Source organism: Mesoplodon bidens, assembly GCF_964165515.1.
Source record: "Mesoplodon bidens genome assembly, chromosome: 10".
NCBI lineage: Eukaryota > Metazoa > Chordata > Mammalia > Artiodactyla > Ziphiidae > Mesoplodon > Mesoplodon bidens.
The window spans coordinates 48861904-48885830 of NC_138172.1; the positions used below are offsets into that span (position 1 = coordinate 48861904).

The following is a 23927-nucleotide window of genomic DNA, read 5'->3' on the forward strand; positions in this document are numbered from 1 at the left end:
TCTTTTCACTTTTCCTCCTGGAAAAAAAGGAAGCAACCAGCTGGGGCAGTCAGCATGGTCCTGGCCCCTCATCTGTGTCTTTATATGACCTATCCCTCCTCCTCTCGACTGATCACATCATCATCTATTTTTCAGGTGAGGTTTTTCTTCTGATGGGGGCAGTACACAGATAAACAGGGCCAGAGTTCAGCTGCCTAGCATGGTCCTGCCAGAGCTGATCAGATGCTGACATGGGATCAAAGAAAGGGTCCCCCTCACAGAGGAGAGGGTCCATGCCTCCTGCAGGGACCCAGCCTTTCCCAAAGCCCCTTTTCAATGGCCAAAATTTGAAACATGGGAAAACCCAGGGAGGCCCAAGGGAAAGGTGGCCACGGGCTAGTGGAGACTTCTGTCCAAACAAATAAATTAGGGGGAGAATTAATACATAAACAGCTAAGCACTTAGCTCACTTGGAATTAGGCTAAGCAAACCCTGAGAGCACAAGCTATAAAACTGCAGTAAATGACACTGAATCCTTAAAGCTCAAATTCAACTGAGCTAAGTCATGATAGGCTCAGTGGTCCCCAGCCCAGGCATTAGAACCGTCTAAGTAGGGAGCCTGAGGAAACATTTTCCTTCCCAAACCCCAAGTGCCCCTTGGTAAGGAACTCTTAAAACCATGCTGAGGGTGCACCCAACTCTCCAGCATCTGCCAGAGTGTGCAGACCGGATGAGAAAGAAAGCCAGACTTGGGATGTCATGAAGTGACTGAACCCTGGGCCTTCTCTTCCCCCTGCCTCAGGACATCTCTCCACGGGTATGGCCGGGAGTTGTCTTGGGAGCGTTATGACCATCTGGGAGCTGCATGGGACTGTGGAGACCATCTGAGCCAACCTCTGAATTTTCATGGGGAGGAAACAGGCCCAGAGAGGGAAAGCAAGTTTCCCAAGGCTGTACAACATCTGGCAGTGCCAGGAAACCAAGAGGCTGGTGAATTTCAGTCTGAGACTTCATAAAGCTTGGGAAGCGCCATGGGGTCTGTGGCACAGATGGACAAGGCTGGGCAGGGCCTGGAAACGCTGCCCCTTCCCATCTTCCTCATTACCTGATCCTCGGACACCAAGGGGCCATCTGGGGACATGGTGCAGCCCTTCTGTTATAGAGTGTGGAAAGCCAGGGGAAGTGTTCAGATGGTGGTGTGGAGATGGTTGGGGCTTGTTTGGGGTGTGACATGGGGTCAGAAAGCAAGAGGGAGGATCAGTCAGAGCTCACCTTCATAGCAAGGGATCAGCGTCCTGCCTTGGGCCTGGAGGTTGGATGGGATGATGTAACAGAAGCCGTGGGGCAGGATGTGGTCTGTTTCGTAGTAGATGTTCTTCCAGCGGTGGGCACAGGCCTAGAGGACAGAGAGAGGTTCAGAGGAGAAGAGTGAGGCTCAGGAGGTCACAAAGCAGAGCCCGGCAGTGCCAGGTGGTTCTGTAGGAGGCAAGAGGTGCAGAGGGGCCAGGAAGCCACCTTCTCTCCCATCCAGCCCAGATGCTGTGCTGGGTGGGCATCAGCAAACTGTGAGAGCCTGGGGAGCGCCCCTGGGAGAGGCAGACAACCAACAAACATACAAACAAATGGGGATCCTAGCAAGTGCCGGAAAGGAAAGACACTGGGTTATGGACTGAGAATCTGGGAGTGGGGAGGACAGTTTTCACCTGGAGGCCAGGGGCAGCCAAAAGGATGAGAAAGAACCAAACACACTGGGCACAGAGGGAAGTGCTCCAGGAGGGAATATCAGGGGCAATGGAGAAGAAGGCTTAGAGGGTCCAGAGAAAGAAAGGAGGCCCGTGGGGCTGCTCTGGATGGAGTTGAGGTCAGAGAGGGGACAGGGGCCAGGCCCTGGGAGTCTTATAGACCTTGGGGATGACTGTGACTTTAGTGGATGTGCTGACAGAGGGTCTTACACAGGCAAGTGGCATGGTCTGACTCACAGTTTGGAAAGATAACTGGGCTGCCGAGTGGAGACTGTAGATAGGCAAGGGTGGAAGTGAACATCAGGTGAGGGATGCTGCTGCCTGCACCAGGACAGCGGCAGTGGAGATGGGAAAAGGGGGTGACCTCACGATGTAGAGGTGGAGCTAATGGACCCAGGGACCCACCAGATGTGGGGAGAGCAGGAACGGACAGAAAAGGAAACCAGGCAGAGGATAAGACAAGCACCCAATACCCGCTTCAGGGCCCTCGGGCCATGATGGATCCGTTGTGCATGCCCCACACATGCACCTGTTCATTCCTCCATCAAGTATCTACTGAGCACCTACTATGCACCAGGCTCTGAGCCGGGCACTGAGGATGCAGCAGTGAACAGTCACAGGTCCATCTGGTGCAGCAGACAGACTCGAGTCCTCAGCAAAGAACATACTGAGAAAAAGCCAGAGACGAGGAGGGCTGCTCCACCCAAAACAGACCCTAAGCTTCAAGGTGCTACCTGCTTGCCCAAGGAGCAGCCACTGGCCTCCATCAAACATGAGACCCTTCAGAATCATGTGGAAGCCTTACTAAATCACAGACCGCTGGGCCCCACCCAGAGAGCTGGCTCGGCCAGTCTTCAGGGCCCTGAGAATCTGCATTTCTAACAAGCCCCCAGGTGAGCCGAGGCCACTGGTCCGTGGAGCACCTTCAGGAGCTCCTTTTCAGGTTCAGGGCAAAGCATTTGGTTAAACCATATGAAGTTGCTGATATTTGACTGTTTTATATCATTAATCAGAAGTAAATGTTTGTTGACGGTCTTCTGAAGTAAATTTACGTACAGAAAAATGCATAAATCTCAAGTGTACCATCTAGTGAGCTTTGACAAATACACTCTCCTGTAACCAAACCCTTAGCAAGATATAGAACATTTCCATCTCACCAGGATGGTCCCACATGCCAGGAAGTGGCCTGGGCCTCTCCGAGGAGGTGACATCTGAGCAGAGACCTGAAGAAAGTGAGGGAGCAACTGGGAGGGGCCCTGAGGTGGGCGAGAGCTTGGCACATGCGAGGAAGTGAGACCGACCCTTTGGTCAGCTCTGGAGGGGAGCCTCTGGGGAGCACTGGGGTCGAACGTGCCAGGAGACACCTGGAGGGAGGGCAGTTCTGGGAGCCAGAAGCAGGAACACAGACTCGCATCCTTCCCCACCAGCACTGGACACACCCAGCTTCACACTCGAATGCACCCGCACAGCTGGTGAGGAGCCCAGCTGCTTCCTGCAGAGGTGTGCGCTCTGCCTAGCCCCGCCTGTTTCTCATGGACATTCACACTCACTTCTGTTATCAGGTTGCTCCACTCTGGCCAACAGACGCATTTTCTTAAAATACTGCATTTTAAAATAATCAAAGTGTGGGGCTTCCCTGGTGGCGATGCAGGGGACGCGGGTCCGTGCCCCGGTCCGGGAAGATCCCACATGCCGCGGAGCGGCTGGGCCCGTAAGCCATGGCCGCTGAGCCTGCGCGTCCGGAGCCTGTGCTCCGCAACGGGAGAGCCCACAACAGTGAGAGGCCCGCGTACCACAAAAAAAAAAAATCAAAGTGTTTCGTGTCTTTGCATCAAACACACTGATTTTGTAGGCTGTAACATTCAGCACTTACATAGTCCACATGTGACCACTTCTGTAACCCTGGAAGGTGGGGAGGTGTCTTAGAATTCCATTTTCTGTACAGGAACCCTGGGTATCAGAGAGTGCTTTGCTTAAGTTCCAGAGCTGGTAAGTGCTGCAAACAACACAGGAACCCACATTTCAGAGTTCTCCTTGTTTTAGTAGAAAACATTTCCAATTTATAACTCCCAATGCCCACCTGAGAAGCCATCAAAACCCACCCTTTGAGGCAGGTCGGGTAGCTATTGCCCTTAGAGCCTCTCCACAGGTCTCAGGACCCCCGAAATGACCTCTCTGGGGTCGAACAGGATGTCCAGGCCCTGGGCGGTGGGGGAGCTTTCCAGGGCCTGGCTATCCCTGAGGTCACTCTACAAAGAAATTCACTGCCTGCCATCCTCTCTGGTCTTCATCCCTTCAAGCAAACCGCCCAAGGGCCCTTGACAAGGCTGCTCTCTGTCCACGGGAAAATGAGGACACTCAGAGTGGTGAGAAACCTCAGCTTGCCCACACTCTGCCTCCTACCCTATGACGTTAATCTCATTGCTCCTTATACTGCAAACCACCTTCATTCCTCCCCGCGTGGTACTATTCTGTGCTTCTAGCACATTTCTCAATAGACTGAAATGGTATCAGGCAAGAAGCTAAACAACAGTATCACTTGGTGGATCATCACTCCACTAAGTGTTTTAATTTTATTTCTGACCAAATTCTGATAGTTTGCAAATTTGAATCACTTACCATCTAATTAGCTGGTACATTAGTTATATTTTAGTTTATGGATTTGGCAAAGCTCGTGGGCTTACCATGTTTTACTGTATTTCTGGGTTAGAGGGACCGAAAAGGGCCGAGGCGGGTGTTTATCATGACACATGCTGACTCTTGTAAGGACGGACTTTCTGTATTTAATGTCTAGCTTATTGTCTGATTGATTGATTGATGGCTGTGTGGGTTGCGGTGTGCGGGCTTCTCATTGCGGTGGCTTCTCTTGTTGCGGAACATGGCTTTAGGCGTACGGGCTTCAGTAGTTATGGCTCGTGGGCTCTAGAGCGCAGACTCAGTAGTTGTGGCGCACGGGCTTAGTTGCTCCACGGCATGTGGGATCTTCCCCGACCAGGGCTCGAACCCATGTCCCCTGCATTAGCAGGAGGATTCTTAACCACTGCGCCACCAGGTAAGCCCTATTGTCTTTTTTTTTTTTAACTGCCATAAACTATTTAAGAAGTGATCTCGGTGAATTTCTAGAAGAGCCAAAGATTGCATTTCACAATAAACGAAACAAAAATTAATGCATTCTGTGAGGTCAGAGATCAAAGTGTCAAAGGCAGTTTGCATGTAAGAAAACAAGGAAAAGTGTCTCTGAACATAAACTACAGAAAGAAAAGACTTTGTTTAGTCCCAATTATCCTTATATATACACGCATGTCAATCTGACTCCTACATTAAGAAAAATTCCTAAGGACTGTCTCCAAAGCATTAATATCTCCATCAATCTCTCCAAATGAGTTCTGCTGTGAGGGAGGCGGGGGTGTGGGCAGAGCAGGCAAGACCAACAGGAGAAAGAGAGCACCCTCTGGAAACAGCAAGACTTATTCCAACTTGCATTCCAAAGAATTATAACAAAAGAGGGGGGAGGGTCTAGGACCACCCCAAATCTTTTTTTTTAACATATTATTGCAGTATAATTGCTTTACATTGTTGTGTTAGTTTCTGCTGTACAACAAAGTGAATCAGCTATACATGTATACGTATATCCCCATATCCCCTCCCTCTTGTGTCTCCCTCCCACCCTCCCTATCCCACCCCTCTAGGCGGATCACCCCAAATCTTAGCATCTTACATACTTCAGGTTATAAGGGCTGTTCTTCCTCCCAAAAGGATAAAGAGATGAGTATATTTCGAAGGGCTTTCTTGTATGGAAACACATGTCCTTCTTGGGGGTGGTGGGTACTGGGCCTTTCTGATGGCTCAGCCACAGCGGCATGTACCTCTCCCCCAACACTGCGCCACACCGCCCCCCCCGCCACTCCCCCCCACCTCAGCCTCTTACACATGCATTTGCCATGCACAGATGGCCAGAGCTTTCCCATGCCTCGGGTCCATCCAGCACAGGCTGGGCCAGGCCCTGGGCCACTGAGAGCAGGGGATGGAGGGGATCAGGGCCCTGATGCCACAGATTCCACCCCTCAAAGAAGCTTCCCCTCCAAGGGAGGAGGGAATGGCCTGGGAGGTCCAGGGAAGGTGATTTCTGGGGTTCTGGGAAACTCATTCTGAAAATGTTCACCTACTGAAAACTCATCTAGATGTACACAGATGATTTGTGCACTTTCCTGCATGGATGTTAAAGCTCAGCAAAAAGTTCACTTAAAAAAAAAATCAGGAAACAAAGCAACAGAAGTAAATGCAAAAGTGTATCCTGTGGCTTTGAAAAAATGGACAGATGAGAAGTGGTGAATAGATAGCAACCGCCCTGATGCTTGGAAAGGAAACAGCCAAGAGATAGAGCTGGAGAACACCGCTTCCTCCCAGAAGTCAGCTAGATGCTGACTTCAGTTGTTGTCTGAGGCTTGCAGACTCTGCTGAAAAGCAGAAATGTCAGACTTGAACATTGTGTGCCCTCCCAGGTCCAAGAGACGACTCAGTGCCTGTACTGGGTTTGTTGGGTGGTTATTACCAGAAGTGATATTTTCCCCCCGACTTCTTAAACTGTCATCTGCATCTGGGAGTGCGGGAAGGGAAGGGGATTGCCTCTAATCCCAATGCTATGTTCACTCCAGGTATCACTTGTTCCCTGGGGCAATGGAAGGAACCACAACGTGTATGGATCCGAGACTGGTAGGTACTGAGCCAAGGGCAGCCTGCCAGACCAGCCCAATGTCCTGGGTCTTGCCAGAGCTGGCTGCCTGCCGGTCCATGGGGACAGAAAATGCCATGTGTCACTGAGATACTTGACACGCTGTCACAGCTTTCAAACTCTCTGTTCTTTTTTTTTTTTAATTTATTTATTTTATTATTTTATTTTTTGGCTGTGTTGGGTCTTCGTTGCTGTGCGCGGGCTTTTCTCTAGTTGCAGTGAGCGCGGGCTACTCTTGTGTGCGGGCTTCTCATTGCAGTGGCTTCTCTTGTTGCGAAGCGTGGGCTCTAGGCACGTGGGCTTCAGTAGTTGTGGCACACTGGCTCAGTAGTTGTGGCTCGCGGGCTCCAGAGTGCAGGCTCAGTTGTTGTGGCGCACGGGCTTAGTTGCTCTGCTGCATGTGGGATCTTCCCGGACCAGGGCTCGAACCCATGTCCCCTGCATTGGCAGGCGGATTCTTAACCAAAGCGCCACCAGGGAAGCCCCTCTATCTGTTCTTTACTTTGAAATCAGCACCAGATGCCATTTTCAAAAAAAAGCCATCCCACATCTCCCTCTTCAAGCCCAACCTTGGAATCCAATATTATGCTCCTTGGGGATACAGGTGTCATGCCCACACCCCCAGGCACCTCCCGAGTTCTCAAAACATATTTGAATAACACATATCTTCCTGTTCTTAATTTTAAAATAAATACCTGCCTCCCAGAGAGCTTTGACAGGTAGAAATAAGACATTAAAGAAAAAGCAAATGGATATGAAGCCTCCTAAACATGAATATGGACTAGGTGACCACTCCTTGTACCCTGTTGTCACCTGTCATTTCCTAGGGGCAATTTATAGCCTTTGCCTCAAGCTTCCATCAACTGCTTAAAATCAGCCACGAAGAAGAGATGGCAACTAACTTAGTTTCTAATTGTTTCAACATTGACGCTCAGCCCCTACGTTATTCAAACACACTTTCAGACCCACTCCTTAGAGAGACCTTCTCCATGTGCTGAGAGTTAAAAGGGTAGAAGATTTGGTCTCTATACCCAAGTGATTTCCATTAAAAAGGACATATACATAAAATAAGTCATGCACATAAGGTAACGACATAACGCTGAGTTCCTAATGACACAAAAGATGCCAAGCTTGTTCTAGACAGCACAGTCACTGATGACAGGCTTCATGGAGGTGGCAGAGTCTAAACCAGGGAGGACAGAGGGGACTGGGGACAGACGTTTCCTGGCAAGATGGCACACGTGCAAAAAGCCAGAACACAACTCAACAAAAAAAAATCCAATTTAAAAATAAGTAAAGAACTTGAACAGACATTCCTCCAAAGAAGACATACAAATGGCCAACCAGCACATGAAAAGATGCTCAACATCACTAATCATTAGGGCAATACAAATCACAATGAGATACAATCTCATACCCATTAAGAGGGCCACCATAAAAAAAAAGTGTTGACAAGGACATGGAGAAATTGGAACCCTCCTCTTGTGCATTGTTGGTGGGGATGTAAAATGGTACAGCTACTGTGGAAAAAAATATAGAGGTTCCTCAAAAAATTAAAAATAGAATTACCATAGGATTTAGCAATCCCACTTCTGGGTTTATATACAAAAGAACTGAAAACAGGATCTTGAAGAGAGATTTGCACACCCATGTTCATAGCAGCATTATTGACAATAGCCAACATGTGGAAGCAGGACTTCCCTGGCAGTCCAGTGGTTGGAACTCTGCCCTTCCACTGCAGGGGGCCCAGGTTCGATCCCTGGTCAGGGAACTAAGATCCTGCATGCTGAGCGGCATGGCCAAAAAAAAAAAAAAAAAAGACGTAGAAGCAACCCAAATATCCATCAATGGATGAATGGATAAACAAAATGTAGTACATACGTACAGTGAAATATTACTGAGCCTTAAAAATTAAGGAAATCCTGTCCTATGCTACAATATGGATGAGACTTGAGGACATTATGCCAAGTGAAATCAGCCAGTCACCAAAAAAAAAAAACAATAGACTACTACAGAGAATATTAACCATATTGACAAAACTTTAAAAATGTAACATCAGGGCTTCCCTGGTGGCGCAGTGGTTAAGAATCCACCTGCCAATGCAGGGGACACGGGTTCAAGCCCTGGTCCGGGAAGATCCCACATGCCGCGGAGCAACTAAGCCCGTGCGCCACAACTACTGAGCCTGCGCTCTAGAGCCCGCGAGCCTCAACTACTGAGCCCGCGTGCCACCACTACTGAAGCCCACGCACCGAGCCCGTGCTCCACAAGAGAAGCCACTGTAAGGAGAAGCCCGTGCACTCCAACGAAGAGCAGCCCCCGCTCGCCACAACTAGAGAAAGCCCGCGCGCAGCAACGAAGACCCAACACAGCCAAAAATAAATAATAAATAAATTTATTAAAAATTAAAAATATATAAATAAATAAAATGTAACAGGTGAAAAAACAAAAGAATGTATGCAATATTTTTAAGTAAAAAATTTTAAGTCACACACACACACAAAAGACAAATGCCTCAAAAAAAAAAAAAAAAGACAAATGCCTCATACAAATGGAATCATGCAGTATGTAAAGTTGCCAAACTCTTAAGAAAAGGAAGTTGGGGGGGAGGGGGAGAGGGCGACTTATTGTTCGATGAGTTTAGAGTTTGTTTTGCAAGATGAAAAAGTTCTAGAAGTCTGCTCTACAATGATATATATATAGTTAACACTACTATACTATACATGTAACAATGGATACGATGGTAAATTTCATGTTGTTTTTGACCACAATATTAAAAAGCCATGAGGAAAGCAGATGCTGCTGCATGCCCGTCCTTCCCCCCCCACCAGCGTGGCTTATTAAATAGATGATGCAGTAACTGTGTAAAAGATGAGAAAATTAGCTTTGCATGCAATGAATTAGAACAGGATAATCACAGCACCATTGGCACAAACCCTCCAGCTCTGCCTTCTTAGCTTCTTTGGCTCAAGTGTCCCTGTGATCCTCATCGCTCTTCATGTCCACAGAGATGGCCCCCTCCTGATACTCATTTGCAAAAGTGCAGAACCCTCTGGAAATAAGCTCTCAGCCACGTGGAGGTCATCCTTCCGTGGGGAGGGGACATGTTTCACGGGAGTAACCACTGGATCTAGGTTCAAGGCTCTCAGGAACCCTACGTATTTTGCTGTCACCAGGCCACCACCTCCTTTGTTCTTAATATTGACCTCAGGGCCACTCTGATTTATAGATGGATCAGCTCCTTCCCCTCCTTCCCACAGGATGGCAGACAAGCCTCCTGGGGCCTGGTCACGCAGTCAGGGTCAGGCCACCGTGTCTGCGGGAAGGCAGAGGTTGGAGAGGGTCCAGGGCAGCAGGTGACAGTGATTAAAGGGCTGGAAACCAAGGCAAACTTTGGGATGGGGGCCTCCACAGGACCTATGCTGTCCAGTAGGGAGGCCCTCTGACACTGCAACAGCATCCAGCTGCTTCCTCCCTCCCCAAAGGGGTCCGAGGGCAAGAGGCTTAGTTTGTGCTGACAAGGCAGGTGAAATTCAGACCAACAACTCCGCACAGAGAAGTCTAACACAAAATGGACTCCTCAGGGAGGAGTCAGAAACATTTTGCCTAGATCCTTAAGGAAAATCTGTTTCCCCCAGGGATTAAATATATGTGAAACCCTCAGCTTTATAGCCTGTGGCCCAGAGGAAGCCCTCCATAAACAGCAGCTAGTATTATTTTCCCGTCTTGATCTCATGCTTTTACAACAAAAAATCTTTATACAGCTTCCAAGAAAAGGCCTATGAAGTCAGATACATGAGTACATGGACATGAAAACATCCATCCAGCTCCTCAGTGAAACTGTGTATGTTAAGAACTTTAGTGTTATACCTCAAGAGAAAACTGTAAAAGACAAAAATGGACAAAACAAGACCTCTGGGTCAGTGAGAGATTTTGTTGAGGCCAATAAAACGCTCTACAATGATGGAAATGTTTCCTCCGTGCCAGCCAACACAGCAGCCAGCAGACATCTGTGACTACTGAGCACTTGAAATGTGACTAGAGTGACTAAACTGAATTTTTTATCTAATTCTGATAAATTTAAATAATGACTGCTTTACTGGGCAGTCTCAGCATATCGCAAGTCTCAAGGACAAAGACATCTTCTTCCTTGCATCACCCTCAAAGCACCTAATGGATCAGAATATATCATATGCACTTTGGGAGGGAAATAAATGACTATTTTAAAACAACGTATATGTATTTCATAAAATATTATACTGTGTAGGAATAAGTAGGAATGAAGTACTGATATGCACAATATGGATTAATCTCAGAAGTATTCTTTTGAGTGAAAAAAAGCCTTAACACAAGAACACACACTGTAGGATTCCATTTACATGAAGTTCTTGAAAAAGCAGAAATAACCCACAGTAATACACATCATAACAGTGGTTGCCTTGAAGTGGGAGTAGTTGACTAGTAAGAAACATAAGAGAACTTTTGGGGCCAAAAGAAGTATTCTATACCTTGATGGGTGGGTGGTCACACAAGTGTGTACAAATGTCAAAATCCAAACTGCAATCTTAAGATCTGTGCATTTTATGTAAGTTATACCTCAATTTAAAAAGATACCCACAAGAAAATGCTTATGTATTGAATGAGATTTGCAAAGTACTTTTCACCTACATTTCATTTGCCATTTTTCAATAGCCACATCTCAGCACCCTGGACAGACATTATTAACATTTGACAGACGAAGAAAGTAAAAAGATTAATCATTTGTCCAAGTAGTAGTCCAGAAGAGGCAATCTCAAAGCCATGCCCTTATTGCCATGCCATCCAGCTTTCCTAAGGGGTCAAGGTCATTCATTTCCAGGGTGCCACCCTCTCCCCCAGGAGGCCTTACCAGCACGCGGCCATCAGCCTTGGGCTGCCGGGCCAGGCTCACCCCCATCCACTCATCATCTCTGTCTTCCCGGCAGGTCTTTCCACAGGGCATGCCCCGATTCTTCCCTGGAGGAAAGAGAGAAAAGCCAGGCTTGGACTGAGGAATGCTGCTCTCCTGTCTGCTTTCCACAGGGCAGTCTACAACCCAAGTGTTTGTTACTGTTACCGAACGCAGTGTCCTGTGCCCGATGCACAGTGAGGCCAAACAATACGAAAGTCGGAATTGGGAACAGAGAAAGGTTTATTGCAGTGCCCTGCAAGGTGACAGGTGACTCAAGGCTTAGAAAACTCCACACTCCCTGAAAGCTTTCAGCAAAGCCCTTTTACAGGAAAGGTGAGGGAGGGGTGGGGTTAGTTGTTGGAAGCTTCTTGGTGTCAGATCCTTTGTTCCTGAGGTCGGGTCACGATGTTCCTGTAAACGCCCACCAAACGAATGTTAGTCTCTGTTATGACAAGAAAGGGCAAGGTCCCAAGGCTCAACTTTCGCCCTCCGAGGTCCAGGCCTCGTTAAGAGGAGGGGTCCCTGCGCGGGCCGGTCACCTGCCCGGGAGCGCTGGTCCAGCACCCAGCCCGGGTCCTCCCGCCAGTGCCCAGCCCAGCTGAGGAGGCAGATCTCAGCTGGCGGCGCCCTCAGGGCCAGGTCCCCAGACCCCGCCCAGCCGTCATCGCTGAGGGAGCCAGGCGCCCAGGACCCAGCCGGCCCTCAGGCTCCCTAGGCCGCCCAACTTGGGGCCGGGTCCCGCCGACTGCGACCCAGGGTGACTGCCGCCGCCATTAGCTCGCGGAGGTGGGCATGGGGGAGAGGTTGACCGCTGCCTCAAGGCCGGGGCCCAGTGACAAGGGCTCTGGAGCCCTGCAGGACACAGCCCTCGGCCTGTTCCCGGGCCCCCAGCTCACCCACCGGCGGAGGCCAAAGGGCCTGGAGGGCCCCGGAGAGAAGGCGGCGATCCGCCGTTTCCACACTCTCCGCGACGAGGACAGCTTCCCTGCTGACCGGGCGGAGCGGGACCTCTCACCTCTGAGCTCCGGTTCTCGCGCGCTGAGGGTCTCGCGGTAACGGCCGCGCAGCTATGGCTGCGCGGCTGCCCCGCCCCTATTACATTACCAGCCCGTAAATAAGGAACTGGTAACAAGATGTAAATTGACTCCTCCACCACGTATGTTGTTTAATTCAGTCAATTTTTTTTCATAGCAAGACTTTCTCAAGGAAGGAAGCAGTACATTGATTTATATTACGAAGTAAGCTCCTTAATTTGTTATATACCAGTAACAGCCCACAAACCAGTCATAGACACCATGGACACCTCCCCTATTTCTGCTAAAGAAAATCATGACAATTCTTCATTTAAAAAAAGTAATAGTAAGAAGATCTTGAGGGGAAAGGACTTTGGAGAAAGTGAGGTCTTGAATTGATGAGTACAATAAAATATAGCTCTTACTTATTGAGAACCTACTATGTGCCAAGCACAGTTCTGTGTATTCATCTCTATTATCTCATCAATCCCCTCAAGGTAATCCTTATGAGATAGCTATCTTCCTTCTGATTTTACAGGTGAGGCAACTGAGGCCAAAGAGGCTCTGGGACATTCCCAGTAAGTCCCAGTGAGTAACTGGCAGAGCTGGGCTCTGAACCCAGGCAGATCTGACTCCAAAGATGATATATTTTCCACCAGACCAAGCAGGCTTTTAAAAACATCCCTCAGTCATATCTTTTCCTACTTAAAACATAAAACCTAACATTGCTTTTAATGGCCTCCCACCTTGCACGTAGGATAGAATCCCAACACCTTACTTACCACCTGTCGGGCCCTGTGTGGTCCAGTCCCAGCCCACCTCACCAACCTCTGCTTCCACGCTCCCCTGCTCACCACTCCAGTGATGCTGTGCTTGCTCTGAATTTTAAAATGGCACAAACTTTCCTCCACTTGGAGGTTCTGCCTCCTGTACCTGCCCGGCTTACTGCTGTGCATCTTTCCAGTCATTGTAAAAGTCACTGCCCCAGACCCTCCAATCTAGATCAGATCAAACACTCACCTCCCCTCTGATCTTCTCACACTCAATTATTTGTTTAATATCTTTTGCCTACTAATTTATAAGGCCCTGGATAGTAGGATCTTTGGTGTATCCCAGTGCTTACAAAGTAACAGGTACTCAATATGTGGTGGGTGGATGGGTGGAAGGAAGGAAAAATGGATGAATAATCAGGAAGAAAAAGAGGAAAGTGTGAGGGTGTGATACCCATTCCCACCTTGGCAGCGAAAATCCACCCACCTCGAGCCATGTCCAGTTCGGTGCATCTCCGGTCAGGGTTGGTGTGGACGCGGCACTTAAACACAGCACCAGGGGACTTCACTGAAGTGCTGTACTTGGAATCCGCCTTTGGTGCACCCACAAGGACCCTGCACATCAAGAAGAAAGGGCATTCGGTCACAACCCGGTACGAAGAAAGGGCAGCCAATGGTTAAATCCTCACCCAGCCATGGGTGTGTTGTCTGAATGCTCCCTGGGAGATCATACCCCAGCATTACACAGTGCTGGAGGGGGGTGGGGGCAGAGGGGAGGGACTCCTACAGTGAACCTGTTATGATTTTAACATGCCTTGAAAAAAATCTGAGTTTGGTTGGGAACACATACCACCACCAAACAGTTCCTATCCAGAATGTATAAAGAACTCCCACAGATCAATAACAAAAATACAGATAGGGCTTCCCTGGTGGCGCAGTGGTTGAAAGTCCGCCTGCCGATGCAAGGGACACGGGTTCGTGCCCCGGTCCGGGAAGATCCCACATGCCGCGGAGCAGATGGACCCGTGAGCCATGGCCACTGAGCCTGCGCGCCCAGAGCCTGTGCTCCGCAACGGGAGAGGCCACAACAGTGAGAGGCCTGCGTACCGCAAAAAAAAAAAAAAAAAAAAAAAAAAAAAAACGGACAAATCTATAGAATAATAGACCAAAGACTTGAACAGATCCTTGATGAAGAAAGATAAATGGCCAATAAACATATGAAAAGGTGCTCAAAGCCTATTAGTTATCAGAGAAATCCAAATGAGATACCACTTCACACCACCCAGAAGGCTAAAACCAAAAAGACTGAAAACGCCAAGTGCTGACAAGGATATGGAGCACCTGGGACCCTCAGACACTGCTGTGGGGCACGACCACTTTGGAAAAGTGATTCAACAACTCCTGAGAAAGCTAAAACAGTGCCTACCTTCTGACCCAGCAATCTCATATCTAGGAACATACCCAACAGAAATGCACATATGTCTACAGGAGACATGCACAAAATGTTCACAGCTGGGTGTAAAACAGCCCCAAACTAGAAGAAACCCAAAGATCCACCAATGCTAGAATGCATAAATAAACTGTGGTGTAGAAATAGAATTCTACACAGCAAGGAAAATCAATGAACAGTCAACTGCAACCTCATGGATGAAACTCACAAACACTGAGCAAAAGACATTGGGGACAGTAGTGTACTCACTGCCTGATTCCACTTATCTGATGTTCAAAAGTAGGCGAAATTTAACGGTTGTGTTAAAGGTTGGAGACCTCGGGAGATGGAAGAGGGTTGTAACCAGGAAGAAGGGCTCCTGGAGGGTGGTGCTTAAAATGTTCTCTTTTTCAAACTGAGTGGTGTTTATACAAATTTGTGAAAATTTATTCAATTGTAGATATGTCAATGGGCGCTTTTCTGGATGGGTTACACTTCAACTTGTTAAAAACTTTAGTGAATAAATAAAAAAGAAATTTAGAAATGCCTTTTGTCCCACGTCCCCCTCTTGCCCCTCCCTGCCACACACAACGTGTACATTTGGGGGTGACAGGAAAGAAGCAGCAGCAATGTGGAATTAGAAACTGCGTCCTCTAGCCCAAAGCAAACCGGAGATAGAAGGGTTTGGCTACAACAGGGCAAGAACGTGGTTGTGCATCTTTCATCTTGAACTGAAAAGCTGCCCTAGGAATGAGCCGTCCCCATCAGGGCCCTTGCCCACTGGAGGAAAAGAGCAAGACACGCCAAGATGACAGAGACACACATTTGGGTACAGAGCATGAGGGAATGGCACACATTCCCCTCCAGATGTTACAAAAACAATTCTGACCTACAGTTTTGTGCATTGTTTCTGGAAAGCAGTCAACCGAAGAGCTGTAGCAAAGAATACTAACTACCCCCAGCCAGGAATGATTGGTGCTGAGCTACAAGGACCTGTACAACGAAACTTTAAACAAAACCCATGCTGATGTTCAAAGAGTAGACAGTGCCAAGCCACTGCTCAACTGGAAAGTGAGCTGCCCCGTATCTCAAGCAGCCTGGAAGGGAGATGCAATTCCCTCCCAAGGGTACCGGGCATGTTATGAAATAGATCATTTCCCACTGGCCTTGGAATGGAAAGCATTCTCCGTCATGCATCTCTGGAAAAGGTGTCTAAAAGCACAGGTTAGAAGGACCTTAAACAGCCTCCCTGGGGCTGTAGAAAGCTGACAAAGGCTCCCCCCACTCTGTCCTAAAAGCCACCTTCATCTTGGGATCTCGAACGTTCACCCCAACCCTGGCCTCAGAATGACGCTGCTCCCCTCCGACGCTCTGGCGTAGCAAAGGGGTGGAGATCTCCAGATCAGAAAACGGAGGGCTGAGACCCTCAGACGGGCCTTCAGCAAAGGCTGGCAGATCCCACAGGGACAGCACCCTAATCTGGCTCAGAGACATGGTGTCAGGTCCACAAGGAGGCATGTGGGTCCCTGAGCCCAATCCTTCAGCCCCCAGGCTAGGAAGGGTCTCCTTAGTGGAACCTTTCTTTCCAGGTCAGTCTCAGAGAGTCTGGATCTGATCCTATGAGGAATCAAATCATACCACACTGAGGGGTGACAGGAGCCAGGCTCCCAACAGTGAGGGCACCCCCAAGCTGCCTGCTGCCGCTCAGTAACAGCCCAGGATCTGCAACCTGCCAGTGCTCCCCGGGCAGCTGCCAGCCTCTGCCTCACCACGATGGGCCACAGCTGCTGGACCCCCAAGCAGAAGGGGGGCTGGAACCCATCACCTTTGGAAATCCTAGCAAGCACTTTCCCCACAGACCACACTGATTCCATCAACCACATGAGGGCAGCTTGGCCGGCCTGCGACTGCTCTCACTCAAATACAGGACGACACACCAAATGAAACTCAAGTGAGAAGAAAGCCACATGAAGGGGTCAATTTCCCCCCCACCCCCCGGCTTCTGGGGCTGAGCTCCAGAGCCACCGGGGCTCGGCCAAGGGTGGCTCTCTAATGCTGGCTGTGTTTACACAGGTGAGAGGCATCAGCAGCTTGCCATCTCTACACTGTAACACCCACCGCCTTTCCACATGGCAGGCCAGAGGAGCTGTGGAACATAAAATACCTCCTCCACTAGAAAACCCCCATGGGACAGACCTGGGTCCAGAAATTCCCACCAACTCCGAATTTATATCAGCACAGCGAATAAACGCCAATTGCAATCCATGCTACTAAAAAAAATCACAAGAACTAAACAAGGGGGAGAATTCATCATGTACAAAGGAAGGGAAATGGCTGCAAGAAACAATGGGCTGTTTCTCTATTATGTCCCCCACAGTGGCATTGGAACCCCGGACCTTCCACAGACTGCCACTGCTCCAGACTTCTCAATACAGATACACAGGTACCCAAGCAGGAAGGACCCTGGAGAGCTTAAATCCCAGCACTGCTTTTCCCAGCCGAGAGCTGAGACAGAGAAGCAGAAATTTATTTCAAAACCGAAAGTTGGAGAAGGGACCTGCTGAATTATGTTTTCCTTCCAAGCCCAAGGTACTCAGTGATTCTAACAAGGGCTGATCAAGCACTGATAACAACCATCTGGTTCAAACTCTTAATCAGCTGCTCAGAGGAGGTTTTTTCCCCAAAATCTAACAAGAAATGAAGCAAGAGATAAGGGTGTGTGTGTGCACTTGTGTGCACGACATTCACAGTGGTGGCTCGCTGGAGGACGAGCCCGTATCTCTGTGTTCACAGAACATTGTGGCTTCCTCCGCAGCCTGGTGCTGCTCTTTACCTAGGCCGCTGGCCAGCAAGACTGCTCTACAGGCCAGCCGATGAGCTTGCCTCTTCTGAAGTTAATTCAGCTGGCTATTCGCCAGGCTGATCCCAAAGAGAGGGCAATGGCCCAGAGTTCAGGGCATGCCACTGAAAGAGGCCATCTGCTTTTTTTCTCGTTGAGTTACAAAGAGACATCCCAGCCACTTCAAATGTCCCCCCCCAAATCTTTCCCGGCACTCTTGACAAGACAATAAGATGTTTCTTTCCTCTGTAGGGTTACCATCTAAAGGAGTTCCCCACCAACAGGCTCCCAGTGATAAATCATCAGGCTGTTTCGGACCTTTGCTTGCTACTTCAAGTGTGATCCTCAGACCAGCAGCATGCAAAACACCTGGGAGCCTGATGGGAATGCAGAATCTCAGGCTCCATCCCCAGCCTGCTAAATCAGAACGTGCATTTTGACAAGCTCCCCAGGTGACTTATAATCTAAGGGTTACAGAACCACCTATGCTGATTACAAATAATCACGTTCATCTGGGGCCCGTATGAACTGATGACCCCGAAAAGCAAGGCTCTCCTCTATCCCATCCCCAGTTAAAGATGCACACAAACTTCCCAGACATTTTAGCCTCCTCCTTAACTCAGAACTCGGGTTCCTAATTACAAGGACAACCAGCCTGTAATGGGCCCTTGGAGTGTGCAGGTGCTGGGCTAGGCTCCCTCTGGGCACAATTGCATTTCACCTTCACAGCAAGCCTATGGGAGGCACTGATATTATCCCCACTTTACAGATGGAGAAGCAGGTAGCCACACAAGGTCATGGGACTTGCCTGAGCCCACAGAGCACGGTAAGACACCAAGTGCAGCACGCACCCCAGCAGTGGGGTGCAGGGCCCACTCCCCTACTCTGCCCACCCCATGTCAGCCAGAAAGGAGGAAAAGGGAGCCAACAGGTATCGAGAGCCCCCTCTGGTGCCAGCCACTCACACATGTGACCTTGTCTGAAAAAGGCATGTGATGCTCTGCAGGTGGGCCTGAGTTTAGAACTTAGATTGGAAGCTCTGTCCCCAAAGGACAGACAGGGGTTTGGAACTGAAGATGGTCCTTCTCCTCCCCATCAGGCTGAATTTCGATCATCTTCTTGCTTTCCTAGAACGTTCACATGGTTGGTGTGGTGTTACCCAGAGGTCAGCCTCTCTCTCTCTCTCTTTGTATTTTATTGAAGTATAGTTGATTGAAAATGTTGTACGGCAAAGTGACTCAGTTATACATATATATTCTTTTTCATTTTCTTTTCCATTATGGTTTGTCACAAGATATTGAATATAGTTCCCTGTGCTATATAATAGGACCTTGTTGTTTAGAAGAGAACATAGGCAAAACATTCTCTGATATAAAACATACCACTGTTTTCTTAGGTCAGTCTCCCAAGGCAATAGAAATAAAAGCAAAAACTAAACAAATGGGACCTAATAAAACTTACAAGCTTTTGCCCAGCAAAGGAAACCATAAACAGAACGAAAAGACAACCTATAGACGGGGAGGAAGTATTTGCAAATGATGCAGCCAAGGGCTTAATTTCCAAACTATATAAACAGCTCATACAACTCAACAACAAAACAAACAACCCAATCAAAAAATGGGAAAAGACCTAAATAGAGATATCTCCAAAGACATACAGATGGCCAATAAACACATGAAGAGATGCTCAACATCACTAATTATTAGAGAAATGCCAATCAAAACTATAATGAGGTGCCGCCCCTCTTAATGAGCAGTTCACGCACCTATTTGGAAATGGGGGCCCATCCGTTCATCTGCCAGCCCCAGTTATGCTCATGGGTTGTCTGATTTCCTGCTCAAGGCAATCCTGTCAGGCAGCTTCTAGTGTGCACTTTACTCAGAAATGGTGGGTCCCATTGCTGGTAAGTGGCTGGGATTTGAACCCAGGGTGCCCATGTCCAAGGGCATGTTCTTTCCAGTCCCCCCAAACTCCCACTTTTATTTATTGATTTATGGCTGCATCAGGTCTTAGTTGCGGCGCACGGGCTTCTCTCTAGTTGAGGCGTGTGGGTTTTCCCTCTCTAGTTGTGGCACGCAGGTTCCAGAGCGCGTGGGCTCTGCCGTTTGCGGCACGCGGGCTCTAGTTGAGGTGTGTGAGCTCAGTAGTTGTGGCTCACATGCTTAGTTGCCCCAAGGCATGTGGGATCTTAGTTCCCTGACCAGGGATCAAACCTGCGTCCCCTGTATTGGAAGACAGATTCTTTACCACTGGACCACCAGGGAAGTCCTTCCCTCCTATTGTGGCAGTTTAAATGCACTCCATATTTCCAACAGAGCCACTTCCTTGGTTGACCTGTGTGTGGGGAAGCAGGTTACCAAGGCTCCAGTCCAGCCTCCCATCCTACTCTGAACCCATCCCTCACCTCCTGAGAGCAAACCACCCGTCAATTCCCCTGGGAGCAGGTGGCAGAAAAGGGCTGAACCACAGCTACCTCCCTGGAGGAGGCTCGGAACTGACATCGTCCCAAGGGCTCCCTCCCTTCCCACAAATACCACAGCAGTGATTCTGCAGGGCGAAATTACAGCCAGATCGAGGACAGCAACTGGGGATTAAAAACCTTAAACCCATTAGGTTTGCTTTCAGGCATTTGATCCCCAAACCAAAACTTCCCTGGGGACCCACGTTTTAGTTACAGGAGTGGAATTCAATCACTGCGTGTCCACCACACCTCAGGGAAACCCCAGGTATCACTCCACATCCCTTTCTGGGCAAAACACAGCCAAGACCTGAGCAGTGGGAAAGCCAGTACCAGGAAAGCCACCTTACCATGCCAAAACCTTCACTCCCCAGAGAAGGAAATAGGTAAAATTCCATGACCAACCGGGAAAGAACAGAGCCACGGGGAGGGTCCCAGCTCGGAGAGAAATTATCCCCCCTGGCCACCCTGGATGGGAGTAAAGGGTCCTCAGAGGCTGCTGCCCCGTCCAGGGGCTCAGGTCCTGGTAGATGTACCTGGAGAAGGAAACATGGCTAAGAGCCGAGGTTTTCCTTCCCCACCTGAGAGCATCGAGTAAACATTAAGATTCAAGAGGCAGAGCAAGCTGCAGAGCTCTGGAGACCTGAGTCTGGAGATCTTCTGTTGGTTTCTCGTGAAAGTTTTCTCCTCCAAGAAAAATAGGTCAATACTTTCACATTTACTTTTTTTTTTGGGGGGGGGGTAAAATTCTCACCAGCACCTTGGAAGTGTGGACCTACCTCCCAGACTTACCTGGAGCCTGGGATGAGGGCCAGAGCTCCCCAGAAAAGAAGTGACCTCCCGCTTGCTCGCTGAGAAAGGGAAGAGGCATGCAAAATGCTAGGATTTACCTCACACCTGTCAGAAAGGCCCTCATCAAAAAGACCACAGATAACAAATATTGGAGGCTGTAGAAAAAAGGGAAACCTCCTACACTGTTGGTGGGAATATACTGAATAAACTGGTGCAGCCACTATGGGGAACAGTAGGGAGGTTCCTTAAAAAACTAAAAATAGAACTACCATACCACAGAGCAATTCCATTCCTAGGGGGAAAAAAAAAACAAACCACTAATTCAAAAAGATACATGCATCCCAATGTTCACAGCAGTATTATTTACAATTGCCAAGATATGGAAGCAAACTAAGTGTCCATCAACAGATGAATGGATAAAGAAGATGTGGTATATATACAATGTAACATTACTCGGCCATAAAAAAGAATGTAAATGGCAAAATTTCAATGGATGGACCTGGATGGTGTTATTCTTAGTGAAATAAGTCAGACAGAGAAAGATAAATACAGTATGTTCTCACTGATATGTGGAATCTAAAAATGCAACAAACTAGTGAATATAACAAAAAAGAAGCAGACTCACAAATATAGAGAACAAACTAGTGGTTAACAGGGGGGAGAGGGAAGAGAGGACAGAGCAGGACAGAGGAAGGGAATTAAGAGATACACACTATTACGTATAAAATAAATAAGCTACAAGCATGTATTGTACAGTACAGGTGATATAGTCAATATTTTATAATAAATTTAAAAGGAATATAATCTATAAAAATTTTGAACTATTATGTTGTACACCTGAAACTTACATAATATTGTAAATCAATTATACTTCAATTTTAAAAAAGATTTTAAAAACTCTAGAGTTTACAATCCCACAGGTCTCCAATTAAAGCAGCCATCTCAGATCCTTTTGGAAGTAGACATACACATGAATACACAAAAATGCAGATTTATGTAGACCATGACCAAAATTTTAGAGACCACACATAATAGTGTCTTATGCAAGACTCTGTCATTCATTTCTGTATTGAGTGCTGACACTCAAATTTTGATAAATAAATGGATCAACAAATGTACTGAAAGCAAACTTTTAGCATCTAAAGGCAGGATGAAGACCATTAGCTTCAAATGTCAGATCAAAGTAGCAATAGAAATAGCTATTCATATTTATCCAGGATTTACTATGTTCTGCATGTGATGTTCCAGACTTTGCAGACATCATCTCATTTAATCTCCCCCACAACGTGATGAGGGACAAATTCTCATTATTCCTCTTTTATAGAGGAGGGAATGAGGCTCAGACAGCTGAAGTAACTTGCCAAGAACACACCGCTCCTAAATGGGGGCGAAGTCAGACGCCCCCCGTTATGGCACAGACCACGGATTTGGTTGTTGCTGGGGAACCAGGGGCCACAATGAAGGCAGAGCCATGTAGAACCCCACTCCCCTGCGTCTGGAACATCCACTCCAGGACCCAGCCTGATGGAGAAGAGGTGCCAGGACCCTGTGCAGTGCTGCCCTTGGGGTGTCCCACACACACGGCCGACTTTGCTCTGGCGTCTGTGCACGTTGCAGCATTTTAACACTAAACAGTCCAGAATGGGTGGGAGAGGTCACCTGGGCTTCAACATACCAAGGGATGAGCTGAGATGGAGGAAATTCGTTCCATGCTTTTTTTATGCTCAGATTTGCTCTCATATTGTTGGCCGCCTGTACAGAAATTCTGACCCTGTGTGGGTTTCTTTAACAAACCCAGGGGTAAATCCTAAACACGGGCCGCCATGGCTTTCTTTCCCATCTACTCTCCAAACAGAGCTTCTTAAATAAGCCGTGGGAGCCCGGAGGACTCAATGGAGCAGGTGGAGGGATGGTAACAAAAGCAGCCCAGGGAGGTTAGGATGCACACACGGAATAGTCCAGAACGCTCCATCTTTCCTAGGACACTTGTCTTATAGAGACTTAGCATGACAGCAGGACCTACAAACGTCCCTGGCGGCATCACTGGTTCCTGTTTACTGAGGGATCAAGCATCTCTGGAAAGCAGAACCCCAGGATCTCTGCACAGGTATCCAGTGGGCCCTGAATAAGCATCTGCAAAGGGTGTCACAGGGAAGCAACCACGACCGTGATTCCATAACTTTTCCAAGAAAGTAAGACAGAATCTCATGACACAGATGCTTGGGTGCCTTGAAGCTCCAAACTCAGACTCTTGACTTCTTGAGAGGCAAAGGTGCAGGCCCCAGCTCGACCACTGTGTCACCATGTGACTTGGGCAAACACCGTCTCTGTGCCTCAGTTTTCCCCTTCATGAATGGGGCTACAATGATAACCAACTGAAGCAATTGCAGAGAACATTAAGTGAGTTAATATGGGCTAAGCGCCCTGTAAGTGTATTTCTGCTGCTGCCGCTGCTGCTGCAAATTTAAACTCACAAGTCCTTTTTGTTCTCCCAAAAAAGCAGACACTGGGGACCAAATGAGCCTGTGGTTTCAAAGACTGGATTTTTCCCAATCTTGGATTCACTTTCACTTCCTAAGTGATGCTCAAACACTTTGCTTTGGTTGGTCGCCAAATCCACATGGCTTGAGGCTTTGCAGTTCACAAGGTACCAGGGTTGAGGTCTGGCAGCTCCCTCCAGCCAAGCGCTCGTCAGCGACTCAGTGGCTCAGGGTAAGGTGGGAGCTCTCTTCCTCCTCCGTCCCTCACCTGAGACTTCCCAAAGGCCAGGAAGAGGCACCCTGGGAGTCTGCCTCGGGGCCAATTCTAACAGCCCAGAATCCCAGCGCCCCCCATGCTGATACAGCGGGATAAGCAGAGGCACAGATGATCCCAGCCACACTGCAGGCCGAAGAACACACCTCACATCTCCGAACACAGCCTTTCACACACGATGGGCTCCGTGGCCGACGTGGAGGTAGGTGTGCACCACCTGAAGCCTTTTGGCTGCAAGAGGACAGTCAGCCGACAGCCTCCAGCTGCAGCCCCCTCCAGGCAATCAAGCTGATGCCACGCGTCTCCCAGGCAGCCCCAGGGACTGATTATAATCTTGGGGTGGGTGTGCCCGTGTTGAGATGGCCGAGACTTGAATCAGATCCCAATCACAGTCCAAGGCTCTCCCTGCCCAATCCTGTCTCCTCCCCGACCCCCAGTTCTTTCACCGGCCTTACCGCCCACCCCCATAATTCTCTTGCACAGGCCCCC

General features: G+C 48.5%; 1 protein-coding gene across 1 annotated transcript in view; it reads right to left on the reverse strand.

Moving 5' to 3' along the window:
* The window catches only part of ITGA9 (integrin subunit alpha 9), a 296584-nt gene that overhangs the window by 266052 nt on the left and 6605 nt on the right, over positions 1 to 23927 (reverse strand). Inside the window, exons 2-4 of the mRNA XM_081247512.1 lie at positions 13654 to 13781; positions 11342 to 11448; positions 1252 to 1375 (exon numbers count right to left, since the gene is read on the reverse strand). Coding sequence (XP_081103638.1) covers positions 1252 to 1375; positions 11342 to 11448; positions 13654 to 13781 — 359 coding nt within the window. The remainder of the gene's footprint in view (positions 1 to 1251; positions 1376 to 11341; positions 11449 to 13653; positions 13782 to 23927) is intronic.